Consider the following 21293-nt stretch of genomic DNA (forward strand, 5'->3'; position numbering starts at 1 on the left):
TCAGTACATTCACCAATAAAAGCTGTTAAAAATTGGTTAGCTCCTAGGCTTATGCCATTTTCAATTTGGAAGTGGTTCTTCCTAACACAGTTAATACCTCTGTGGCTTTGACATTAAACACTTCTGTAATAAAGTATAAACTGACGTGTAAATTAAAAAAACTAAGAAGTAAACTATTTAGTACAAAGATCTATTTGTTTATGACAAATAAGATGTCAACAGAGGAAGCAAATTAAATCACAAGGAAGTTGCTATTTGTTAAGGCACTTTCCAAGAAAAATATATATCAAAAGATTATTACTACTACATGACAGTGTGAAGAAGGCATATTCAAAAATAGCTGATCTCAGTATCGAATCTAAAGTCCATAGGTAAAAAAAAACACATAATGGTGCATCTCTAAGTTTCTTTAATAATGGCAGCTTTTCTACTTGGGGCTGTATTCTTTCCTTGTCTATTTCCTTCTGTGAACTTTGTCCAAGTGACCTTAGCTCGCTGCCTGTAAAGCATTTCATGTTTCTTCATTCCTGTCAGCTCTCTAGTTGCAGACAAGACTGTGTACATGGTATTCTGTTAGAAATACTGCAGAAGGAGGACTTGTGCTTGAATTAGACAAATCAAATTTCATTGTATGTTCTCTCCTCAGGTTTGTGGTAGGATGATTTTGCTTTTAATAATTAAATTTTAGAAAAGTAGAGCAAAATGTTAAAAAGTAAAAAAAAAAGACAAATAAACAAGCATTGGAATCAAGTGAATCTTGTAGTTTCTTTGAATGTTATTATCAAGTGCTCTGCAATGACCATGTTTTGGAATCTCTACACTGGAATCTGTAGAAAGTGTTTGCCCAGTGGAGGCTGTAGATTGTTTAACCTCAAATTCCAATAAACAATCTTCATAATCCCGTTGTCGCTTTCTAGAGATGAAGGCATTCTGCAGCAAAATATTTTTTAGGAATTCATCAGCTACACAATGAGAGAGAGTTTAATAAGAAACGCCATACATGTGGTGATTGGAAAAAGTTTTTTCTCTCATTTTAAACAACTCGGGTGTGTCTATGTTGACAATCACTGTTCAGCTTGAATCATTAAATACACTATGAGGATCTTCTGACATGGAGTTACTGCTCTTGTCTCCCAGCCAACAGTTTTTAAATAAAATTGTCTCACCGTGTCTTTTACAAAATCTTTCTGCCATACTTGCATAAATGTTGAAATAAAGCAGTTATATAACTGATGTTTTGTGCTAACACTGTGTTATTTCACTGAATCAGAGAATTTTAGGAACAGGATAGGTAGGAACTTGAACATCAATTTTTTGCTATGCAAGTTTGCACATGTTCAGCTTTGGAACTTATTACTCAAGCTCAGTACTTGTGTGGTGCTGTGGAACAAAACCCAAAATTTGGTTTGAATCCCATTCAGCTCTCATTCACGTTCAGGCAGTCTCTTCAGTAGGATGTTTTGTGCTGTTTCCTTTATTCTCGTTTTAAATGGAGAGTGGCCTCAACCCACTGAGTTTCTTCTGAGACTACAGTTTTTTTGTGCAGTCATCTCTTTTTTCCTAGCTAACATCAGGATTGTTAAATCCCAGTAGCCCCTTTTTTCTGTTCCAGATAATGGTGCTCATGTCTTATCACTTAAACCTTTCAAACAGCTGCCCCCTACCAGTCACTTTCCTCTTAGCAATATTCGTTTATTTTTCTGGATTTTTTTAAGCTGCAAACATCTTTCTGGCTTATCCGATTTACCACACTACAGAAATGAATTCTAGTTGATTGAATCAGAAAATAGTTTTTAATTGATTCTGCAGAAGCTGCTTTGTCATACAGCATTATGAATACAGTTAATTTGCTGAAAGCATTCCAATAAAATATGTACCTGTATTTAAGAACATTTTATGTTTTAATGCATCATTTCATACTTTGTTTTGTAAACATATTATTTCATGTTGCAGAGTATATTCTTTTCAACCAATAATACAGAATGAAGTTAGTTCCTAAATAAAAGACTTTAGTATAAATTATAAATAATGGTATTTTTTTTTCTATGGTGTTTGTACTTTAAGAAAAATAGCAATGTTTTTTTGCTTTTGTCTTCCAGGCTCTAACCAGAGAGATACACCATAGCATACAAGAGCTGAGAATAAAAGTCAAAGAGGCAAAAAAAATGGAAGAAGGAAGGGCATGTAAAAAAGGCCTTTCCCAAGAGTCTGTTCAGTTGGCAGCATCTATCCTTAATGTTTCAACAACGGATCTTGAGGAGATATTAGAAGTAGAAGATGATGAGGTAAGTCATTTTAAGGACTGCAGTAAAAAGGGGCTAGATCTGAAGATGCTGTAATTTTCCATTCTTATTGGAAGAGAATATCTAGTTAAAGACTGGAATTTCATTGTGCAGCATCCAGCACAAATAAAAAACAGAATTGTTGAATTTAAATTAAAAGGTCAGGTTAGAGATTCCTAAGGTGTCAAGACTTCGGACATACATAAATAAAATATGAATATACTGTTTTGAGCACGCAGATGTAGAACATTACTTGAAAATCCTTAGCAGTTTCCTTTTTTTGTGAGAATATTTGGCAGGGTTACACATTTTAAACAGACTTCTGCATTAATGAAAACAAAATTAGAATGTATCTTGCTGTGCCAAATTGATTCCGTTGATGATTACTTTCTTGAATTGTGATACTCATTAAAAGTATTTCTAGTAGATAAATATTTTTGGAGGAGGATCCATTGCCTTTTTCTGATGATTCTATAATACATTTTTCTGTTTTACTGTGAAGTATTTGAGTGTTTCATAAATCACCTTTTATGGAATAAATACAGTAATAGGAGTTATCATTATCCAGATATATTGAAGCCTGATCAAGAAATACACTAAAAAGCCTCTGCAGTTACATTTAAGAAATGTCTAGGAGTTGACCATCATTGACCTGTAACTGTATTTCAGTGAAGACTTAGTCTTCTCTTAGCCTTAATGGAGCTTTACATTTCACAAATTACAAATGAGGGTATTCAAATGAGTTAAATAAATGTGCTTTTTATGTGTATGCATGTGTATCTATACAGGTTACAACCATGAATATAAATATTATGGACTGATCCTTTCCCTGTTTATACACCTTTAAAAACCCTATCACTCCTATATACCCTTGTAAAGCAATTGGCTTTGACAGAATTGTTGTCTATTTGCCTCATTCTCAAAGAAACTTTTATATCCTATTTCTTTTAGCAGTGTTGAGAATGTATGTGTAAAACATGTGAATATACTCAATATAGGTGATGAGAGATTTCACTACATAAATTTTAAACACATATTCCATTTATCAGTGTGTGAGAAAATTGAATGTGTAAAATTTCCATATAAAGTACACATGTACCTATATAGAAAAGAACATGTGATTCAAGACATGCACAAACATAGATTTATAAATTTAGCAAAGCCCTCATATTCAGTGGACAAGCTTCAAGTAACTGGTTCTGAGAGCATCATTCCTTCTTCCACATGCTGTTTATTTAATATGTATCTGACTATATATATCCTTTATTGTTCATTATGTTCTTCTCAAGTGGTGTTAAAATATTATGTATCTGTATTTTTAGGAAACAGCAAAGGCAAAAATGGAATCTGAAAAAGACAAAGAATGGCTGCTCTGTATACAGAAACTTCTTGAAGCACAGGTTATAAATTTATTTCTTCCCTTAACAAATTACAACTTTCTACTCTGAATAGATAAGTGTTTTTAGGTTGTAATTTATCCATTGTCTTTTTAATTATGCCACCACTAACTATGTAAAGTAACATAAAATCCTTGTTTTAGTAGCATTTCCTTTTTGTTTCTCTTAAGAAGTCTTAAGAGCCAGTGGATAAAACTGAAGATATGTTAACCTACAATTTAGTATAGCTAACTTAACAGCTGAAAGCTGAAACAGTGCTGAAGAAAACCAGCACAGATCTTGGCAAATGCATTAATTAAATTATTGAGACAGTGGAAAGGATCCATCCTCTCATACCTCTTAGGAAAAAGAGATTTTTTACTATGTGCCTTTAAAGTTAGTATTTGATATGGACACCTGAGGAGTTCATGGGTTTCGATGACCTTTTACTGTGGACCTGTTTCCAGTCAATTCATGTTTTCCTCATAGCCAGACAGCTGTTTATTATCGTGTCTTCCCGCATTCTCTACAATATTTTCTACTGAGACCTCGAGCAGCTTGTTAGTGGGAAGTAAATATTGATTTGGCATCCTGTCAATGCAGAAAGAATGAAAAAATTTCCACCAGAGGCCCCTCAAACATTTTCCTATCGACATTTTCTGGGCAGAGAGGAAAGCTGCATAGAGGATGACAAGGCTGAGACTAGCAGAAATCCCTGAGGGGTCCATTGAGACTGCCGCTGTGACCTGTGTGATACTTCTTCTTCTCTTTCAAGTCTTTTTTTTAATACACACAGAGTCTGCTGGGATGCTCCCCTCTTGTAAGTGATCAAGGGCAGTTTATTGGCAGGTGAGAGCCCTGCTTTTCTAGCCATAGTCAGCTTTTGTTTGGACATCACTGACAACAGACACCGACTCTTGAAACTTTTCCATTATGCTTTAGTTGTCTCCTTTATTCAGGCAATGTGTAGCTGATATCTGAAATGAAATAAAGTTTGATTTATAAATCCGATGTTCCTAATGCATATTCACTAGCGTGAGTCCATTTGAGATGCCATTCATGTGAATGATTGAAAACATTTTGATAATCATTTCAAGGGAACAATCTCTTTCAGGTTGAAATGTTTTATCACTGATAGCTTTTGTGCTTAGATTGTGTCCTGTGACCAGATTTCTTAAGAAATGACAGGTTTTTCCTTTGTCATTATCCAAACTTTCTGTCATTAAGTCTGCTTAATTGCTGCAGTGGAGATGGAAATATCAGTTTATTTTTACTAGCTTGGTCAGAAATATTAGCATTTTAGTTTAAACACTTTGTAGTGTTACATGAAACTCAGAAATAATGCAGAATTACTCCATGAAATTGCTCACATTGTAATTTTTTTTAAAAAACCTATCAATTTCAGTATTCTGTTCATATTATTTACTCCAAAATATAAATCAGGTGAGGAAAATGATGAGGAATTCTAGTTGTATTTTTGTTGTCATTCTTTGGCAGATTGTTAAAAAATCCTAAACACAATTTTATCACTCTCTTTCAGTGTAGGGAGACAGCCAGAGCCGGGGCATGGAGAGTGGGGGGGTTATTGACCGTGTAACCAAATCTTAACGAAAGCTGGGGGAGCGCACTGCACTTAGCCACATATGTTTGTGTACGAGTTCATAGTGGTTTTCAGTGGTTTTTGCTCCATCTTGTGGGGTTCCTCTGGAGGAGCTCCGAAGGTAAAAGTAATTCTCAGCAAATAAATCTTTAGGATCACAAAGGAATTAGTGCTTTTTTAGGTGCTGCCCGCTCTGCTTTTCCTTTCTGTCCTTGCCAATTCACATGGATCGAAATTGCATATATTTCTTAATTTCGGCGCAGCTCACAGAAGCCCTTTTAATTGCTTAACTCATGCCTTGTCCAAAGATTGGTTGTGGTTTCATGTTTTAGACATTGGTAGTATTTCTGATCAGAAAACCCATGCTCATGATGGAATTAAAGCTTTCTGCTAGAACTTTGCTCAGAACAAACTGCTCAGAGGTACAGGTTGACAAACTGAACTCTGTATTCTGAAAAAAGGTGCAGACTTGCTCTTTTCTCTCAATCTGAGAAAATGTTCAGATGGAAATTGCATCAGATCACTTAATATTGCAGTTTGATATAGTGTCTTTTTGTGCCATTGAGCCAGGACTTTGGAACATAATTGCCCAGCAGTATTGATTTAATTGCCTAGGTTTATTTGTGGACTCCTAATTATTGACTGGAGGTAAATTTAATGGAGAAACCTTTATGAACACTGGGAAACTGCTGCTGTTGCTGTTATACATAATGAACTGCATCATATCCCTTTAGATCATTCTTCAAGCTAATTTTATTCCACCATGACAGTATGATAACGTTTAAAATGTCATAGACATTTTATTTTTATTACTGACATACGCCATTTTACTGCTGCATGAGATTTTTGGGGGGGGGACTGGGGCAGCACTAGTTGCTTTTTACTGTCCTTTTATAGATTCCCCTAAAGTCTAATCATAAGGGATAGCAAACCTCTGTTTTACACTGATCTGTACCTTTATTTGCTGCACACTTATGACTTAAAAAAGTGTGATTTCCTTCAGCTTTACAAAAATGTTAATAATTCAATGCTAAATATTTTTGCATTCATGAATGTCCCCAGTCAGAATTTGTGTAGCCACTTTACCAACCGCTGCAGAACCGTATAGGAAGAAACTTAAATTTTGATAGAGACATCTCTGCTTCAGGATGTAGTTATGTACATAAGAATCATCTAATCTGGAAATATACCCATGTTCTGAATTCTGCAGAGTTAGTAAAAATCACTGGCTGTCTAAACCTACATCTTGAATGGCCAACAGGTGCTTTTTCCAGTTTTTGTGTGTAACGCCCAAGGACTACAGTCACTAAAGTATAAAAATGAAACATCTTAATAACTGACGTTTGGATGATAGTTAGGAGATTTTCTTGCCTTTCAAGAACTCACTTGTACAGAGGCCTCACAGGAATGCATGCAGATACCCAGTGTCCATGAGCCATGCGTAGAGACATTGAACTCCTTGTGCGTGGGCATGGGAGAGAGAGCCCAGGAGATGTATTGCATCACCTATAGAATATTGGGTATCTGGGAGTTTGTAGTGTTTGTGAGGGTACAATTACGGGCATCTTGATACATAGGTGTGTTGATAGTTTGCATGAGGCTTTTACTCACATGGGGTATTTTCTCCCACGTCACCTGTTTGTGTATGTTTGTTATTTGAACCTGACGCAATGTAGTAGCATTCTCTGCTTATAGTCAAGAAAATCTAGCTTTTTTCTGTTCCAAGGAGCCTTCTATAATCAAATTGAAAGGATGACTTCTTTTCACAGCTTAGATAAGATTTCTCTTACCACTCAAGGCTTTCCTTCATTGTGATTGATTGTAAGGAAGAGCATCTCTGAACAATCAGTTATCAATTTCATATGTGAATACAACATGTTAATCCTAATCTAGATTACTAACTGAAGTCTCTGAGAACTATTTTTTTAGTAAAATACAAATCATTTGCCTAACTCTTCCAAGCATTCTATCAAATGTCAGAATTGATTTATCAGATCCCTTATCAGACACAGAGCAGCTCTTGTCTTCCCTCCCTCTTCCTGTACTCCTCAGGATATCACATCTCATATGAAGCTGCCTAATGAAATCTTTCCTCTCATGACCTCATTATTAGTATACAAATCATATTCCAGTAGTTAAAACTTCCAGAAAAACTCCCTCCCCTTTGTTCTTTGGGCTCTCTGTAGGTATTTGTATAATCTGTCTCGAGAACACAGTCTTGGAGCAGCATATTCACTCCTCATCAGTAAGGTTTTTCTTTAACCCGTTTTTAGGATTTACACTGGATTTTAATTGCAGACTTCCTCTGGTCTTGTCTGCGAATGTACGACAACAGCCATGGTTGTTTCCTTTCAAATTTTCTGGTTGGAACTCACCTGTTCTGCTTCCTTTGGTCTCTCTCCAGTCTGCATCTGTCTTAATCCTGCTCTTGAATAGGTCTCTTGCTCATTGCCTGTTGTCTGCTCAATGCACATGTGCACATTCACTTGCTCACACATGCACACACTGACCACGGTCACCACCTTACAGTGTTTTACATGTTTGCACCTTAAAAAGCAGCAGCAGTGCAGATCAAATTTTGCTCTGGGTACTGTTAACATCATATACGTTCAGCTATCCCAGAGGAGAGCAAACAAAGAATAATAATGAAATGAGGCATATCTCAGTATTCTATTCTACTGTCTTACAGTTACAGTGAAATTAGGAAGTTTGGGTCATTAAAAATTGGCATTACTTCAAGTTTTACTTGAGGTCATTCTTTGTGGTTCACACAATTTGAGTTGAGGAAGTTTTGCAGCATGTTTGGATAGTTTTGTTGAGCAAATTTATTACTCTGACGATCCATTTGGGGAGATTTAAAATAGCACTAACCACTAATTTGTGTATTCCAGAAATAAAATACCATTGTTTCTATGTATGTTAACACATTTTAGAGTTTGCGAAACAGAGGCCAAATAATATTGCAGCCCATGAATTGAGATGTTATGTCTCATTGGAATAACAACGTTTCCTTGTTCTCATTACCAGTCTTTTCACTGGCAGATCAGGAGGCCGTGTGGTTGTGCACACACATGTTGTGTGAAACTCACCAGTATAGTGTAAGGTTGACAGACATAACTAGTATCTTTTTTTCAGAAGGAATCTTTGAAAGAAGCATACTCAAAGTAAGAATAGGTAGATGAGAGAAATAGGAATAACTACCAGCATTCCTGACTCTTCAGGATCATATTACTGGATACCAAGATACTTTTCTGATGTTTAAGAAATATGCCATTTCACCCGTATGGCTTTCTAGTCTCAAGAAAAAAATTTGTAATTTTGGTAATGGTAAATAAACAAAAAATCTTCAAATCCAGGTAAGCCTTCTCTCTTAAATTTTCTGAATTAAACAAAAGCAAAAACAACGAAAAAAAAAACAGTTAAATACTACTTCTCCTAAAGCCTACCATAATGTACTGATTTAGGATTGCTATCACTGACAGTGCTCAGTGTTTGAATAAATTGCCTGTGGCACAGATAACTGAAAACCACTTGAAGGAAGTATCATTCTGTACATAATTATCACTGGTATAAACAAGATTTCACTCCTTAGGTGTGCACTTAGCACTCACTGAACTCCCAAAGCCTTCCCCAAGCATATGGCAAGTTTGGAAACTGGGATAAATACTTTGGAGTAGAGACATCTTCAGCAGTTCTGAAGTTCTGGTTAGAAATGTAGAGGGAAGCTTCCCAGGATAGTTACAGAGTCATCATTAAAAGTAAACCTGACAGGCTTCTATTAAAGATGAAGACTGTGGAGATCATCCAGCTCTGGGTGTCAGCATGGAAATAAAACCAGATAAAAAAGTACAGCATTTTCTCTGAAACCAATAAATGTGAAATAATGACACAACATTCAACTTTCAAATGCTCTTGATTTAAATGAATGATTTAAATGGAAAGACTTCTTTAAAAATCAGTTTGCTATGACATGGAAGCCACAGAGACTAGTGAGCAGCAAGTAAAATGTAGGTAGAATGATATGAACCAGAGACATCAATAAGAAAGCATTCATCTTGGACAGAACATTAAGGAGGTAAGATGTATCAAAAATGAATGCACTCAAGCTAGGAAGAAGAATTAGGGACATTGAGGTAATGGTATCGTGTTCTCGTAAAAACACATTTAGACAAGGAAGGAGAGCAATTAGAGTGAACAGGATGCCGGGGTCAGTGCTTTTAAAGCACAGTAGCAAGTAAGTGTCACAGAATTTCAGATAAAATTAGGTCTTGTTTACTCTGAATGCTCAGTGAGTTGGATCTCTCTATTCCTCAAAAAGTCACCACAAAAGATGGACATGGTTGACAGCTGTAGATGAATACCAGAAAATTCTTATAATAGAGAGAAGTTATTTGTGACAGACGGAGGCCAGACGTCTGGTCAGCAGTTACCAGCCCTACAGAATACCCTGTCCAATAGAAGAGAGTAATAGTGCATATTAGCAGCCTTTTTCTGTGACTGCAAAGTGACCACTGAACAGAACACAGGATTGCTCTATGTCCTGTTATAATCAGTTCACGGCAGATATTTGCTGTTAACAAGTTTTTCCTTGCTAACACTTTAGGTATTTTTTTCTGACTTATTAATGGTGATAGATATTAGTAGACTGGGATTCTCTCCAGATATGTAGGTCACTCTGAAAGCAATGCCTCCTATTTATTTCTATGAAAACTACAACAGATACAAAGAGCACAATAGTACTTTTTCATAGAGCAGATTCTCAACTACAAAATACTTTCTCAGCAGAGTCACTACCATTAGCTATGCATTTTTGCTAGTGCATGCCATGCTCATCAAAATCTGCACCAGCAGAAGTGACCCACTGTTGCTGTCACCACTGCTGAAATGCACCACCCACCACCTTACTGTGCTCACATACACTGACTGGGATCCATAAACATTCAGCCAGCATCAATGAATGTCAATAGGTGCAAGTTTTCCTGCATGGCAGAATTCAATCCCTTTGCCTCATATGTGCTTCCATGTCAGACACCATTATGTCAGTGTGCCCCTCTACTGCCATCTGTTACACGACAACAACATGTGACAGAATACTGATGGGAAGGTTCAGCCACCACTGCTGTACCACCAACAATTGCCTTCAATGTCATGGGCCAACATAATGAAATAGAAGGCATTACTTTCAAAGCAGCCCTTGTATAATTTCAGACATTAGTGCACAGCATTTGTGTTTGGTTTGTTGTTTGGCTGGTGATTGAGCTTCTCAACTAACTGCTAAGTTTTTGCTAATTTATTTCTAGTAGCCTTATTAAAATAAAATTAACTCTGTTTCTGACATGAATGGCAGCTGTTACTTTTTCTATCACCACTCTTCTCGCTAGGATTTCAAGAAGGTAGACAGAGCTTTCTGAAGCAACGCAATAAAACTGTTGGGTTCTGCTCTAACTCAGTGCTGTCCCCTCTGTGGGTGGAGCTGCATGGAGGAGCATTCTGTACTTCCTCCACAAGTACTTCCCAACACACCGCACACTCATACAGACTGCGATAAAGCAGTGATAGAGAAAAATATCCAGTCACTTTCTTTGAAGACACTGTGCAAATCTTTTATACCAAAAGAGGTTTTTGATTCTTTTTTTTTTTTTTTTTTTTCTGCAAATACGTAAATGCAAATCTTTGTTACCGTATTTTAGAGGAGCAAGTTTTTGTCTGTTATCCCTATCAATACACTTGGAGCTTCTGGGGTTTGGGGTTTTGGTTTGGTTTTATTTACAGGTTTTCATGTATGTGTCTTAAGTTGCTGCGGATACCACAGCACTGTGGGCTGTATTGGTAGTTCTGTCTCATCCTCCTGAGAGCAGGGAACATGCACTACCACTTCTGCATGCCCTAGAGATGACTGTAACCCCTTATTGATCAGCTGGTTGAAGATAAATGACACAGATGCTAGTACTGCAGTTTACATCATTAACATGGTCAGTAAAGCATGAATTGTTCAATAAGGCGTTTATCTTTTTTTCATTTTACTCTGTTCTTTTATCATTTTTATGGTAGTGCGCAAAGTTCTAGGCACTAACCAGACAGGTGAACTTTAAAGTTCAAGATATGTGTGTGTGTGGTAGTTGTCAGAACTAAGTGAAATCTAAAAGCCGAAAGAAATTTAATAAATGTTTTTATCATGAAGAAAATAAAGTTAAATGACCATTTTTCTTGCTGTGTTTCTTTTTCAGTTTCCTTTTGCCTCGTATTTACTGGATGCCATACTGGCAAAATTAAATGAAAAGAAGAAACTCGGAGAAGAGTATAGTTCTCTCATGAAACACAGTGTAACATAGGAATCTTCAAAAAGGGTGACTAAAATGTGTGCTGTCTTACAACGCTTTTCCTCTTCACATAAAGAACTGTCAATAGGCATGTTTAAAACATAAAAAGAAGCTGTGAACTAATTAATTGTTGAACAAGAGGAATTAATTATGTTCCTGTTTACAAAGAAGTGTAGTGTTTCATTCTTGAAGACAAAAATTGCTGCACATCAATACAAAGTTAAACATTAATTTCCTTTAAATGCTTTGGCAGTGCATAGCAGCATGAGCTTTGTAGAGAGAGGATGTTTTTGATATGGCCAATACAAATCCGTACAATTCAGTAAATACAGAAAACAGCCAAGTAACTCCTGATTGTACTGGTCAGAAGGGTAGAATTAGGATTTACGAAGAATATGAGAACGTAATTGCCATTTTGAATACCTTATTTCAGCTTCTTTATAAATGCCAACTTTACGATATATGCCACATAAAATTATATGCACTCTCTCTGTCAGTAAATGAATGATTGTTGAAGAAGAACTATACAATGCAGAGTAACAGTCCTCAGAAAAGTTGTATTTTCTTCTAAGTTGGATGGCACTGTGTGCAATGAATTTAATTATATTTTTAAAAGTTCGCTACAATAAAGTTATTTCCAATGTGGATTTTTTTTTTCCATTGGTAGTTCCATCAGTGTTTCAGTTCTTGCTCAGCTAGTATCAAACTGCAAGCCCTCACTTTGTTTTGGAAAATGGTATAGAGTTTTCTTTTTTTTTCCCACTAAGATTTCTCTGGCAGTACTAAATGATTCCTCCTTCCTTGATCATAACATTTTGTATTCTTCTCAACCATCCTATGTGAAAAAAAAAAAGGAAAGATAAAGATTCCTGAGCTCATGTTTTACTGACATTTAGCTCTTCTAAATGTTTTTTCACAAATGGGTATCTTATTTTGGTTATCACAAGTTTGCTCATTCCAAACTATTCTGTGTTTTGATGAGAGGCCATTTCTACCAACAAACTCACTTTCCTTATGTGACACCACTACTTCCTCAGCTGCTCTTTGGCAGCCAAGGTAAGTGGGGATGGGACACACCTGTGACATAAACATACACAGGACATTTTCACAGAATCACAGTTTTGTAGGAGTTGGAGGGGATCTCTTGATGTCATTGTCTGTAACCCTCTGCTTTAGCAGGGACTTAGAGAGCCTACAGTAGGTCGCACAGGAAAGGATCCAGGGGGGTTTTTGATTATCTCCAGAAAAAGAGACTCCATAACCTATCTGGGCAGCCTGTTTCAGTGCTTTGCCCCTCTCTAAAGCTCTTATACTAAGATGAATCTTCCCGTATTCCAGTTTGTGGCTATTGTCCCTTGTCCTTTTTCCAGACACCCTAGACTCATCCTCTTGACACCCATCTTTTAGATATTTGTAAGTATTGATACAAGTATTGATCCTGTCAGTCTTCTCCAGGCTAAACAATCCCAGATCTCTCTGCCTTTCCTCAAAAATGAAATGCTCTAGGCCCCTCTGCTGGACTCTTTCTAGAAGTTCCCTGTCTTTCTTGAACTAATGAACTCAGAACTGGACACAGTATTCCAGATGTGGCCTCACCAGTGCAGAGTAGGGGGGTGACCTGCTGGCCACACTTTTTAATGTACCCCAGGATACCACTGACATTCTTGCTCACAAGGGCACACTGCTGGCTCATGGCCAACCTGTTGTCTGCCAGGATGCCCAGGTCCTTTTCCACAGAGCTCCTTTCCAGCAGATCACCCCTAAACCCGCACTGATGTGTAAGGTTATTCCTCCCCAGGTGTAGGACTGTATACTTGCCTTTACTGAACCTCATCAGGTTCGTGTCTGCCCAAATCTCCAGCCTGTCGTCGCCTCCCTTAATGGCAGCACAACCTTCTGATGTGTCAGCTACTCCCAGCTTCATATCATCAGCAAACTTTTGACCTTTTATGTTGCCTTGGGCAATGAAACAACTCCATGTAGTGGAATTTCCCTCAAATTAATTTATTGCTAATGAACAAGTTTTTTATTATTCACTTTGGTAATGAGAAATTGAACAAATAAACAAGCACTTAGGGAGGAGCTTGCCTTTGCTGCTCCCTGCTCAAAGTTCTCCTGCTCCTTGCTACTTGGGGCTGGACAGTCAGTACATTTCTTGTTTCTCCCTTCCCTGGGCACCTCTGGCACCTTTCCTAGCCTTTCTTCTGCCCTAGTGTCCCTTATGCAGCAGGCATAGTTATGAGGTCTGTGATCAGGTACCCCCTTCCAACTTTATCTCTCCTGCCCTGTTTGGCTTCTGATTTTTCCATCAGCGCCTCTCCAGCCCAGGGCCGTCACCTCCCTCCCTGAGGCAAGTGTTTAGCAGCACTTCGTGCCCTGTGATGGGCACAACATGGGGCAGTAGTGTGTGCACATGGAGCCAGAGCTAGAGCCAGAGCTGGAGCCAGCTGAGGTAGAATGAGGGCAGCCCTTCAGGCTCGCATCCACTCAAGGCCCAGCCCTGCATCCACCCCCTAAAGCCCAGCCCTGTGCCTAACACAGTGTCATGCTAATAGGCTGTCTTCCCATCTGGTCCACGTGTTAGCTTGGAAACCTAACTATGAGACAAACCTCTAAGTCTTAAGTTCATACTGACAAAGCACATGGTTAAGTACTGGACAGAATGGTCAGAAACAAAAATGAAAAAATTGTAGTAGCCATGTTACTTTTAGCCACCTTGAGCCTGCATTGCATGGCATCCCCCACTGGCTTCAAGATGTTTATTGCACAGAAGTCCTTGGCCTGTTGTAAAGAACAGACATCAGAGAGCTTCATTGGAGGCCTGGCTTCTTGCTTCAGCTATAGATTTCCATGCTCTCTAATTTAGTAAGGTAATGAAATGAGCTTTCAAAATCCATCATGGTCTGTACAGCACTGCTTTTTTACTTTCTAAATTTAATATTACAAAAAGACACAATTTCTCCCTGCCATCCCTGCTGGCCTGCTCAGAGGAGCCAGTATGTGCAAGCTGTTTGTGCCAGCAAAAACACAAAACTGCCAGGTTTGTTTCCTCAGTCTCCCAAGTAGCTTCTTCCTGCTTCTTACTGGGGCCTCCAAAGACAAACATGTAAAGAGAGTCAGCAGGAATCTCTTATGTTTTTTACACCAAGTTGCTCCTTCTGACTCGGAGGAGATTATCTTATATCTTTTAATCAACAGCTTTTAAAACTCTACCCCCAACACAAGTGTCATGTTACTTAGGCTCCTCTGAAATGCAATAAGGAAATGTGGCAAAAAGCACATTTTGAAAATAAGTACACACAAACACACTGATGTCTCCCTTGGATTCTGATGTCTTTGATGTCTCTTCTGTATCATCTATTACTTCCTTGGGTCAGTAGCACATCTTTTTCTTTGCAAATTGGCTTCCAGCCTCCAAGAGGATTAAGGCAGTGAGCAAGGTTCATTTATTCATTCATGCTATAGAAATAACAGAGCAGCCCACTTGGACTCAGCCTCAGCGTAGAGCCTAGTAATTCTTTGTTTATCTTCCTTTCTGTGCCGTTGCTGTGTCATCTTGGTGGGAAAGGTGGAGCATGGGCAACACTGAAGTGACCTCAACTATAGCCTTTACCCCCAGCTTTGACACCTACCAGTGGTCAGTGCTGTATAGGCACTACTGTCTGCAGAGCTAACCATCAGGACTGCTTGTTGTGGTGAAAAAGGCTTAACCACCTTTCTGCTCTTTCCTATCATGAGTGAGGACTGAAGAAAAGCTCAGCCTCTGAGCTGAATGTGGACAACTGAAGACTACACTGATCTCAGGAAAAGAGGGGGATCTTTTAAGAGAAAGGAAGGAAATACCCTCACACTTCTGAAATAATGCCAGCCTCTCAGTAAAAGTGCAGGATTATGTTATTCTGCTCTTTCTGCCGTAATGTACAGCATGTTGTAAGCATGGCATGTTGAGAAAGCAGTCTTCCCATAGTACTGTAGCTTTGGCTAGACTTCCTTCACATGGCTAGTAATTACCACCCCACCCTGCACTACACACATTCCAGATTTAAAAGTGCTTGTTTCATTATCAAATGCAAAATTAAATACAGTGCACAGTGCAGCAAAATTAAGGTTGCTATATCAAATCATTGTAAGTAGTTGTTATCATCAGCCTTTAATGACCATGAGACATCAGTCGTCTACTATTCAGGTGAACTGGAATTTACCTTGCCTGTTCTTCTTTGGATAGTGTAATACATGGGGTATTTTCTGGATCTATCCAAAGAAGAATCAGTTGCACAGACAGGTGCCAATTTGATCTATCCCTGTATATGTCTGTTGAGAGGCTGGGCTGAGATGGGAGCAGAGCGATTATTGCTGACATAAAACCCTAAAACCATAATGAGAAACAGAGGAAAAACAAATAAACAAGTAAAACCATAAATTAGATTTTATGATGAAGAAGAGCAAATAAACACCTTACTACTGTCCATGTGTCCAGTGAAATTATTGCACAAAAGTGATTGGTGATCTTTCTGGAGAATTCACTGGAGAACTTGTCAAGTATCTTTGACAATGTTTCTCAATCTGATAAAGGTATTTTTTAAAAATATTTATTTCCAACACATATAATAATGAAATTGAAAGATGAAGTATCAGTGTTATTCAAAGAAACATTTTCATCTAGTTTGAGATATTTTTGTAAGAAGAAAAACCATGCTGACATTTGGAATAAACCAATTTTTTACATATCTCTGTTACTAATGTTAAATTCTATTTCCATAATAGAAATAATTTTCCTTTTTAAATCATTTTTGTCCTGCTTGCAGAAGAAGTGAGGGCTTCCAAACAGTTAAAATATCCTCTTTCATACAGACCAGCTGCAGATTATACAACTGCATTACAAATTAGTGCAGAACTGATTCTGATTTGAGGAGAAGGATCAGATTGAATCTCTTGAGATGCTATTACTAAAAAAATCTAAATATAAAATATTATAAAAGGTGATGGTATTTTGGACTAACTCTACCAATGAATATTCAGAAAATTATTTGTGTTTCTGTCCTTTTACATCCTGGTACTTTCTGATAAGACCTCTAGATGGCAAACTTTCACAAAAAATGGTGCTGACTTCTGGACACAGTTGTGAGTGGCTTCACCTGTGCATCCCGGATAGGATGTTTTCTTCCTGGAAACTCTGAGACACTATGTCAGAAAGACCTGACACTCAGGCTATAATAATTTATACTGAAACATGTGAGATATATTGGCTATTTAGAGCCATTATGTGAGGTATCGCAGAGACAAGATACAAAGAGCACATATATTTGATAGAGCAAATTCTCAGCTACAAAACACTATTTGTAGACATAGTCACTGCCACTAGTCAATTCATATGGATGACCTGATGGAAATACTCTTTATTTCATTGCGTAACAGCTGTGTGTGGCTCCCTGGAAAGTGTCTTGGGTTCCGTGTCATTGTTGCCATTGCTGAAATGCACCACCCACCACCTCACTGTGCTCACATCCACTATTTGGTCACCATAAATATTCAGCAAACATCAGTGAATGTCAATCAGTGCCATTTTTTCCACATGGAGGAATTCAGTGATACACCTTTGCCTCATGCACACTTTCATGTCAGGTGTCTTTCTGTCAGGCAGCACCTCTGCTGCCATCTGTTACAGAGCAACAAAATGAATACTGTTGGGAAGGTTCGACTTCTACTGTTGTACCACCAACATCCACCTCTGACACTGTGGGACAACATAATAAAATAGAAGGCATTACTTTCAGAGCAGTCCTCATATAAATACACACAAATATATGTATACATGTATGTCTGTGTGTATTTATATGAGGGCTGCTCCTAAAAGACACATATGTATATATATGAACATATGCATGTATATGTGTGTGTATACATATAAATATACATGGAAAGAAAACTCTGGAATTGTGCGGAGCTTCAAAGTTGTGAAAATGTTCTAATCACTTCAAAAATCTTTATTTTGTACTCTAAAATGTCAAAATGAAAGTCTGCATCTGTCAATAATGACTTCTCACTTTGTGTTTCTCTAGTGCCATCTGTCTAGCCCACACAAATCCAGATTTACCTTGATAGGAACCAATCAGAGGCTTCCAAAAGATAGATCTCTTATGACAAATGGTACCCATCTGTTTCTGTCATGAGGATTTGTCATTAGAAAAGGAAAAGGTATTTCTCCCCACGTGCTTCAGTACTTCCCCATTGCCTACATAATCCCTAACAGGATTATGTAGTGCAAGATAGAGTAATAGAAATTCTTACATATATGAGATTGGAGTAATAAAGTATGACCAAGGGGTCACAGTTGAGAGTAATTCAAGGAGAAAATCAAAACAGATCAAAATGTTTATGTAGTTGTCAAGCAGTATCTCAATCTTCGCTATCTAAAAAAGATACAGCTATTTAGATCTTTGTTTTTCTCTGGATGTCTTGAAGTTAGGTGTAGTAGTGCTAGTAGAATAAAATAATACTCTGGATTTTTGAGTCCTTCAACTCCATTTACTTCCATGCTTTATTATGTTTTGTTATGCACTCTAAGGATCTATTTTTGAGATATCATGATCTGGAATTTATTGGGGTATAATGAAAGATCAAGTCAGTACAGAATACTCCCTTAACTGTGCTGTAGTAATGTATTCACAGATCTGTGCTGATTCCAGGAGGCTCTGCCACGTCTATGGCTAAAGGAGATCGGAGCTTGTTAGGACAAAGCTACGGTGCCCAGTCCCTGATGTGATAGCATGGCTCCTGCAACACATCCCACAGAGCCATCGCTGCAGGCTCCAGTGGCAGGCCTGCCCTCATCAGGCAAAGTGAAATGATGACTCAAATCCAAGGTCGGCCTAGGAAAGTTCAGCAGCAGCAAGAAACAGGGCCGGGGACAGACAGCCTGGGACATGGCTCATGCCGTACAGATGCCCAAGCCCCAGCACGCACAGGCTCCTGATGTGAAACCAGGGGTGCTGAATGAAGGTTGCCAGAGAAGCTTATCAGTGCAGCCTAATTCATGGCTCTGAAGTGTTTTCTTTGCTTTTACTAGAGATCAGAGATCATTTCTCACTCCTGCTCTTCAGGCTCTTTTGTTGCTTGTGCCTTAGTTCTGGGTTGATTACTTGCACTTTCCTGGTTTCTGGTTCAGTCCTGATATAGTTTCTGTGTAAGTCTTCACTGATAGGATTATGTGACTGTGAAGTTAAAGGATGTTCATGCCTCATTAACCTAGCTGCTGTTATCTTAATATATTATTTCAGAAGTAGAATCATAGAATCATAGAATCACAAGATTGGAAACGACCTGTAAGATCATCTAGTCCAACCGTCTTCTCATTACCATTGCTACCACAAGCTAAACCATATCTCGTAGCTCCTCATCCAGACGCTTCTTGTACACTGTCAGGGATGGCAACTCCACCACCTCCCTGGGCGGGCCATTCCAGCGCCTGACCACTCTTTTAAAAAAAAAAAGGCTTTCCTCATGTCCAACCCAAACCTCCTCTGGTACACCTTGTGGCCATTTCCCCAGGTCCTGTTTGTTGCATGGGAAAAGAGGCCAAACCCCTCCTCATCACAACCTCCCTTCAGGAAGTTGTAGAATGCAATGAGGTCTCCCCTGAGTCTCCTCTTCTCCAGACTGAACAATCCCAGCTCCCTCAGCCACTCCTCATAAGACTTGTGCTCCAGCCCACTCACCAGTTTCGTTGCCCTTCTCTGGACACACTCCAGAGCTTCAATGTCTTTCTTGTGGTGAGGGGCCCAAAACTGAACACAGTACTCAAGGTGTGGCCTCACCAGTTCTGAGTAAAGGGGGATGATCACCTCCCTGCTCCTGTTGGCCACACTATTTCTAATGCAGGCCAGGATGCCGTATGTCCTCTTGGCCACCTGGGCACACTGTCGGCTCACGTTCAGCTGAGCATCAACCAACACCCCTGTAAGAGATTATTTAATTTTCATTGTCTCAAAGTTTGCTGGGGACACAGATGGACTTGTTCAAGTCCAGGCAAGTCCTGGGCAAAGGTTGTGAAATCCTTTCTCTGGAGAACTTTGATGGACAAGTCCTGGGCAAAGGTTGTGAAATCCTTTGTCTGTGGGATACAGATGGACAAGGCCAAGGGCAATGAAAGAGAGATAAACTGCAGATTAATAGCTGTGAAGCGGTCTTTTGTATGTACTTATCTCAGGATGATGGGCATCTCAGGGGGTACTCACATGAGTCTTGCTCAAGCGCCCAGGGATCTCACGTAGGCAGGAGAACAAGTAGGATAAAAGAGGAAATAAAAACCATGAGGATTGGGTTTTCTGGCAACAGATTCCTCATGAAGAAGAACATGGGTTTTTTGGCAACAGATTCCTCATGAAGAATAAAAGCTTTCTGCCATGAGAAGCCTCATGACCTGCCTCTCTCCCTCCTGGACTTGCTCTGCGCTCTATCACAATGCTGAAGAAGAACAGAGTTGTCTGCCATCAGATCCCTCGGCTAAGGAATTCCTGCGTGATGACGGACTCTCCTGGGCCTGCTACCTCAGTCCTGCTGCTTCCTCCTAGATTGGCTCCACGACTTCCTCCTGCCACCTGCTTGTTGCCCAAGGCCGGCCATGCCGCTGCTGCTCTCTTCCCCCCTGCTGCTTCTGCCTCGGACCATCGAAACATCATGCAACAGGACCACTGCTGGATCCTGGTGGTGACTGTCCCCGCTTTATGCAATTCTTGCTTCTTTCCTCTTTTCTATTGCCCTCCTTCCCTTCCCCATCTCCCTGATTAGGATTTATCATAAACTGGTTGGACTAACATATGAATTGTTGTCTCTTAATCTCACACCAGGTATACAGATATTAAAAGAACCTCATCTCCCTCCTATAAATTGGAGCAAGACAACCCCCTGGTCCCTTTCCTCTTCACAGTCATCCAGCCACTCAGTCCCAAGCCTGTTGCGCTGCATGGGGTTGTTGTGGCCAAAGTACAGGACCCAACACTTGGCCTTATTGAACTTCGTCCCATTCACCTCAGCCCAGCAATCCAGCTTATCTAGATCCCTCTGAAGGGCCTCCCTACCCGCAGGCAGATCAATACCACCTCCCAGCTTGGTGTCATCTGCAAACTTACTGAGGGTACACTCAATCTCTTCACCTAGGTCATCAGTAAAGATATTAAACAAGATGGGCCCAAGTACCAACCCATGCGAGACGCCACTTGTAATGGATCGCCAGCTGGACTTAACTCCATTCACCCGTTGGGCATGGCCCTCTAGCCAGTTTCTTAGCCATAAAAGGATATACCGTCCAGGCCATGGGCAGGCAGTTTCCCCAGAAAAATACTGTAAGAGACTATGTCAAAGGCTTTGCTGAAATCTAGGTAGACTACAATAGCAGCCTTCCTCTCATCTACCAGTCTGGTCACCCAGTCATCGAAGAAGATGAGGTTGGTCAAGCACGACCTGCCTTTCATGAACATGTGCTGGCTGGGCCTGATCCCCTGGGTGCCATGGACGTGCTGTGTGATCTCACCCCAAGGTGATATGCTCCATGATTTTTTCTGGTACCGAGGTCAGGCTGACAGGCCTGTAATTCCCTGAATCCTCCTTACAGCCCTTCTTGCAGATGGGAGTCATACTGGGAAGCCTCCAGTCCTCTGGGACGTCTCCAGATAACCAGGAGCGCTGGTAGATGGCTGAGAGCAGCTCGGCAATCACC

The 21293-nt window shown here is 39.4% G+C and overlaps 1 protein-coding gene across 2 annotated transcripts in view; it reads left to right on the plus strand.

Annotated features, from left to right (window-relative positions):
* Window positions 1-12365, plus strand: part of CNTLN (centlein) — a 183985-nt gene extending 171620 nt beyond the window's left edge. Inside the window, exons 25-27 of one of the 2 annotated variants that reach the window (XM_085213135.1) lie at window positions 2100-2285; window positions 3605-3682; window positions 11486-12365. In XM_085213135.1, the coding sequence (XP_085069261.1) occupies window positions 2100-2285; window positions 3605-3682; window positions 11486-11590 (369 nt within the window). In that variant the 3' untranslated portion in view covers window positions 11591-12365. The remainder of the gene's footprint in view (window positions 1-2099; window positions 2286-3604; window positions 3683-11485) is intronic. The other variant, XM_085213137.1, reaches the window with a different exon arrangement.
* The last annotated feature ends 8928 nt before the right edge of the window (window positions 12366-21293 follow it).

The sequence above is a fragment of the Meleagris gallopavo genome, chromosome Z (assembly GCF_905368555.1).
Source record: "Meleagris gallopavo chromosome Z, MGAL_WU_HG_1.1, whole genome shotgun sequence".
In the NCBI taxonomy this organism is placed as follows: Eukaryota; Metazoa; Chordata; class Aves; order Galliformes; family Phasianidae; genus Meleagris; species Meleagris gallopavo.